Source organism: Scyliorhinus torazame, chromosome 13, assembly GCF_047496885.1.
Source record: "Scyliorhinus torazame isolate Kashiwa2021f chromosome 13, sScyTor2.1, whole genome shotgun sequence".
NCBI lineage: Eukaryota > Metazoa > Chordata > Chondrichthyes > Carcharhiniformes > Scyliorhinidae > Scyliorhinus > Scyliorhinus torazame.
The window spans coordinates 154,030,556-154,037,088 of record NC_092719.1 but is presented as its reverse complement, the minus strand read 5'-3'; the positions used below and the strand labels follow the sequence as shown (position 1 = coordinate 154,037,088).

At 43.0% G+C, this 6,533-nt stretch overlaps 1 protein-coding gene across 2 annotated transcripts in view; it reads right to left on the bottom strand.

Annotated features, from left to right (window-relative positions):
* Positions 1-393: 393 nt before the first annotated feature.
* The window catches only part of suclg2 (succinate-CoA ligase GDP-forming subunit beta), a 571,906-nt gene continuing 565,766 nt past the window's right edge, over positions 394-6,533 (bottom strand). For both annotated transcript variants that reach the window (XM_072472300.1, XM_072472298.1), the window contains one exon: positions 394-1,349. In XM_072472300.1, coding sequence (XP_072328401.1) covers positions 1,317-1,349 — 33 coding nt within the window. In that variant the 3' untranslated portion in view covers positions 394-1,316. The remainder of the gene's footprint in view (positions 1,350-6,533) is intronic.

Genomic DNA, 6,533 nt, shown 5'->3' with positions numbered 1-6,533 from the left:
CCGAATGGCCTCCTTCTGCACTGTAACTTCTATGAAAAAAACTATGAAATTAATGTAAGCCTACTTGTGACAATAATAAAGGATATTATTATTCAAATATCAGCATCTTTGATTGAGAAAGGGAGAAAAGAGGAAAATTGCTAAGAGAGAAACATATCCTGGTAAATCTTTGAAGAGTTGTAAATATTTAAAGGTATTCAAATTTGATTACAACAGTCAGCAAATATGCAGACGGATCCCTTTTTAACCACTGTACATAATTTGATAATAACAACAAGTAGATCGAAATATCAGGAACATTTATGGAAGAAACACTAAGCATTCATTCACATGTCTGAAAGTGCTTCTCGTAGGAACAAAAAACAGCTGTCATTTATTTTTTAAACAAATCTGCATAGTTGAAAGTATTTTATTCATATTTGGAAGACACATGATGTTACAGGAATTAGCCACGGGGAGAGATTTGTATGAGATACTCAGATTCACAATTGTTTAAAACACTGTAAACATGAAATGGGTCACAAAAAGGATGAAGTGACAATATGGATTTGACAGTCATGATCTAGCACGGTGTAAATCAGTTTGACACAAATAAAGGTAAATGGTGACAATAGAGAAGAACAAATTAAAATCGGAGTCTATTCGAAGGTTACTTGTCCACCATAATAATATCAACACTACAACTTATTCACCTGCGAAGTTCTGGGCATCTCCAAATTCAGGTGGGTGCAGGTTCACTTCCCTGGCAATGTTGAAGTTTAAGGCTTTTAAGACAGCACCAATTTGTTTAAGTATAAGGTCTATTGCTACATAAGCAGTAGTGCTGTTTTAATCAATTTGAGATTAAGGCAAAGGTGAAACTCTTCTAGCAATAACTGAAGGTTATAAAGATGATCAAAAGTCATTTTGTGTCATTAGATTATTGAAATTTCACAGATCCAAAAAATTCTTATTTTTCACAAAAAAAGTCAACATTAATAATTGGCATTGATATGCAAGGACCGTCGGAAACAAGCATATAAATCAATACACTTGTCAAAAGTATGCAATATTTACCTTTTTCTATAAATCCATTCCTGAAGTACAATTTGTATAAATGTATTGATAATTCTTTATGTTTTTCAAGTCATTGTGTGAAATATCCATATAAAATTATCATTCTAAAATTAGTTTAAACCCATGATTGGGGAATACAGTATAAAGACTCATTGATTGAAAACTTCCTTCAATAGGCTATTTTGAAGCCATGCTCGCAACTGCCTTCTTAGCTGCATCTTCCAGGTTGCTGGCAGAAGTGATCGGCAGTCCACTCTCATTCAGGATGCGCTTGGCTTCATTGACATTGGTGCCTAGAAACAGAAGGGAAACAGGCAGTGATGAATGGCAGATTAAAATTAACATGCTTTCATCAGTCTGAAACAGTAGTAATGTTCCGATGTGAAGCGCATTTTATGCAAGATAAACAAAATATTTTCCTAATTTGCTCAAAGAAACTGTTGCACACTTCTTTTAATCATGCTTCAGAAAATTAGATTGTACGCTGATTCACACTGCACTGTGGCAGATCTTGTCCTAGAAGCAAACGTTGCCCTTCAGAAGTTGGTGGTAAGTTGCCTTCTTGAACCGCTGTAGTCCTTGAGGTGTAGGTCCCCTCCGTGCTGTTAGGGAGTGTGTTCCAGAATGTTGCCCCAGCGACAGTGAGGAATGGCGACATATTTCCAAGGGTGATAAGTGACTTGGAGGGGAACCTCCAGGTGGTGGGACTCCCAGGTATCTGCTACTTTTCTCCTTCGAGATGGTAGTGGTGGTGGGTTTGGAAGGTGCTGTCTAAGGTACCTTGGTGAGTTAATGCAGTGCATCTTGTAGATGGTACACATGGCAGCCACAGTCCGTCAGTGGTGGAGGGTTTGAATGTTTGTGGAAGGGGGAGTAACCAAGGGGGATGCTTTGTCCTGGATGGTGTCGAGCTTCTGGAGTATTGTTGGAGCTGCACTCGTTCAGGCAGGTGGAGAGTATTCCATTACACTCCTGACTTGTGCCTTGTAGATGGTGGACCCTAGGCTTTTTTTGTGTGGGTGGGGGGGGGGGGGGGGGGCGGGAGCAGGTGGTGACTTACTCACTGTTGGATTCCTAGCCTTTGACCTGCCCTGGTAGCCACAGTATTAATGTGGCTAGTCCAGTTCAGTTTCTGATCAATGGTAACACCCAGGATGTTGATTGTGGGGGATTCAGCGATGGTAATGCCATTTAATGTCAAGGGGTGGTGGTTTGATCCTCGGAGATGTTCATTGCCTGGCACTTGTGTGGCTCAAATGTAACTTGCCACTTCTCAGCCAAGCATGGATATTGTCCAAGTCTTGCTGCATTTGGACATGGACAGTTGATGTTCTGGCAGCTGCTCTGCCTGGCCCACCCTCTGGCGGTTCTTCCGCAGCTGCATTGCAACTATAAGAAGTGTTGAGTTGACTTGTCCCATCATGTCTGCCATGTTATCTGTGAAATAAATTGCAGGGATCGACCAGCTTTCAGAGACCCTCGAAGTTCTTAACCAGCACAGTGCACCACCACCCCCTTTAACTCTCAACCTGCCATCCATCATCCTACACACGTCCTCTGTCATCCTTGTGCTTCCCTCAATTATTATAGAGAATTAGAACCTCAGGAATACTACTCCTAGTATATCCCTCGCTTTCCCCAGAGCCATTCTGGACTTCCAGAATTCCAACATCGAGGTTGCTTGCCTGATCCAGTATCTTTTCAAGACAGAGGAGAACACACCTTAGCATGGTTCTCATCCAATTAGCTTCTTATCCATGTGGCTCATTAGGGTATGCCTCTAGTTGGCAATTGTGCCCACTCCACCCAACCAAAAAGACCCTCCTCCAACTTTGAGTTGTAGTGACTGTGTTTTCCAGTTAAGACAAAAAAAAGGTACGTCCCACATTCCAAAATGCTCCACCACCTTCTCTCAGTCACCCACCAACAGCCCCCATCATCCTTGACCAACTCAATATAACTATTCTTCTCCCTTCTGTTACCATGAATCCCCCTTATTACCCTTGGCCTTATAACCATCACCTTCTACATGTCTTCTCTCCACGAAGAGTCTACCATCCCCATACCTACCCTGACTTTGACCCTCCAATTATCCCGCCGACTGTTTTTACCATTTCTCTGACCATTCCTCCCTTCCCTCCCTTGTGACCAACCGATACCTGACCATTACCCAGAACCTGACAGCTTACTGCGTCCCACTCTCCCCTCTTACTGTCACTGCTCCCTCTGTACCTCAGTTTAACCCCCAACACCTTAGCACTCAAAGGTTAGGTGGTGGTGCCTGGGTAGGGTGCTCTTTCAGAGGGTCGATGCAGATTCGATGGGCCAAGTGGCCTCCTTCTGCATTGTAGGGATTCTAGTCTATAAAACAGGTTCCATGCCCTTTGTCACAAACACAGCAGGTACCAGGATCTCACATTTTCCTGGAACGAATGTGCTTCAAGAATCGTCCGACATTGAAAAGATAAGTTTAAATTTTTAAAAAATTCCTGTAGAGTCAGGAGAAGCACACTCCTAGTGGCTGCGATTGAACCCTTTCCTGTCACTTAGTTAGATCAGCTGCTGGTGGGGTTAGTAGCCTGAAACTCATCTGCTGAAATGAGTGAGCTGCGTCTGGATGTGTGATAGGCACCAGCAACTGATGTAAATGATTGACATGTGGTCTGAGACCCAATTTTAGTCTTGCCTTGGGCTTCCTGGTTAGGGAATGTGCTGTCTGCAAAACAGAGTTTCTGGACCCCAAAACAGGCCCAGTCAAATTTCAATCCCAACAAATTACTTTGTCTCTCTCTCCTCACTCTCCACGCATATCACAATTTCCAATTTCTCAATCTAGGATTTTTGGAGTATTATAGTATATCAACATGCTTAGAAAAGTCAGGCAAATCAATTTTTGTACCTTCATTATAAACTGGATTTGAGTATACATTTCCACAAAAGCCACATTTTTTGAATAATAGGTTTCGAAAATACTTTTTTAAAAATAAATCATATATGCAAAGCTAACCTGTGCACTTTACAGTGCTATCAGCTTATCTTAGGGTGAAAGAACCTTTTGAGCAGACTAATGAAATTCATGTGTTTCTGGTATATTTTCTACAACTATTATGATTTGTAAATTATTTGTTCCAACCTCAGGTATAAATACATAATTGTACTGCAAAAGAACAACACCAGTCAGAACATGAAGAGCAAAGATTGAAGAGTTCTGCAAATCATGAAAGACATTCATAAAGAATTTCACTGTTGTCAGTCTCAAGTAGCTCACAAAAGACAAATGCACACTTGGATAAGGTAAGTTTAATAAATGGAGAAGTCAACTGTCTTGAGGTAAAATGGCCAACAGCCTGAATTTTAGGTCCAATACAGAATTGGACACTTTAAATTAAGAATTGACATTTTAAATTAAACTACAGTCGGAACCACAGAGAGGTCTGACGGGAGTTTGAACAGCTAGGTTCGAATACACTGGTCAGAAACAGACAGCCAGGGCAAGTTTGGTCCTGGCCTGAAAACAATACATCAGAAGATAATCTGTCCAATTCAGATGGATCGATTGTTGTGGCTTACCCAGATGTGAAGCCAAACTTTCTGGCACCTGCATTTCCTATCACTACCATATGGGATAAGATTATTTGTGGACAATAAACCTGAACATGTGCTCCTGGGGGTGGGTTCCCCTTATCTTGCAGAGTTGCAATCGGCAACTCCATTGGGTGTTGTGACCCTCATCCAGAGACCTCAGTGGCTGAGGGCCAGAGAAGATTCTAAAAGGACGCAAAGAGGGGTACAAGGAAGAGGCATCCAGTGATCCTCCCCAGCGAAGACTCAATGCAGAGGCAGCGGAGAAGACTCCATGGAGGAACACAGAACAGAAGGAAGTAACATGCGAGACCCACCTTCGCAGGCGAAGACCCTGAGATGACCGAGACTCAGACTTATGAATTTTAAGGCATACTATAGTTGGGGTAATTCAAGGGACAACCATTTTGTTGTATTTTAAATTAAACTTGGGTTAAATGGTGAACTTTTGTTTGCCCTTTGTTCATCTTGCAGATGAGGACACCTGGGTAAAATGTTTGAATAATAATGGTCGAAGTGTCTGAATTTTACAGACAATAGTGGCGTCCATGGGTGGGCTTCAAAAAGATGTGACCTAATTGCTCCGAATTCAAACCCACCAAACCTGTATTCTCTAACATCCAGCCTGAGCCTGAATTGAGAGGGCAGCAGCCCCTCGTGATGACCAGGATTCAAGAGCTTGGACGAGAGTGCAGGCGTCTGACCACTACATTGGGCCATAAACCAGGTATCTGTAACAAAAGGTGAACAAACCATGAAATTACAACTCGGATAGTCAGGGCGTGGGGTAAACTCTGTGGGAGGGAATATAATGAAAGTCGGACTCCGACCCCAGTCGATTCCCACACACCTGTGACAAATCCTAGGGAGTGAGAACGAAAATTAGAAATGGCAATCAGTACAGGTTGGGAAGAAACAATCCGGGGATATTTGAACAGGAAATGGCCCAAATGGGTGGAATGAGGTAACACCCCGATATCGGATCTGGGATCTGAAGGAAATATTTTTTGGGATTACGCCCATAAAGAGATGGGCAGATGGGCTTCTAAGTTAAGTAAGGCAATTGCAATCATTAGTTGTTTAGAGCAACTCTGTGGGAGAGAGACGGTGAGTTTTAAATTCAAACAAGAATTAGGTTACCCTAGGTAGCTGAAGGAGAAACTGCAAAGCGAGTTAGAGGGGCGAGAGCAGAGTTAGAGGAACCAAGCCAGCCTGCTTCACCTGAGCCAGTTACAGGCTCAATGCGGGAAGGCTTACCAGCGCGCGATCCGGGATCAGGATGCGGCCCAACAAGTAGTAGAGGAACTAAAAGAGAAATGCAACAACCGGTAGTAAAGGCCCTGCAATCAGCAAGGAAAGAGAATAGAGCCTGCGCCACAGCCCATTCAAAGTGCCTGCACGGTATTGAAATATTAAAATCTCAATTACCCATAAAAAGGGGGATTTTGTGCGCCTTTATAAGAGCATCAGTGGGTAGTGATCAAGGGGCAGAATGGGAAGAGATAGAGGAGGAAGCCCGCGAATACGCCGACCCCGATAATGGGTGAGGACCTCCTGCCCTCGTTCCAGATGACATAACAGACGGCACCTCCAGAAAATCTCCTCGCTCCGATGGATCCTCTCACCACTAGCCGGTGAGACGGCCAGAACGCTAATGTTGCGTATGTAACTCCATACACCATACCGCAACTCACCAATATCGTTAAAACAATTGAGGTGTTTGAGCCAACAGGAGATCCAAACGCCTTCTTTGAAAACACAAACCAACAGAGGATTTTACACAGGTTAGATATGTAGAGGAGGTAAAGCTGATTGCAATGCACTTAAGCCTAGCGATTTGCTCTGCCTTGCCCAATCCCCAAAATATAGACGAGGGGACACTAGAAGAAATTAAG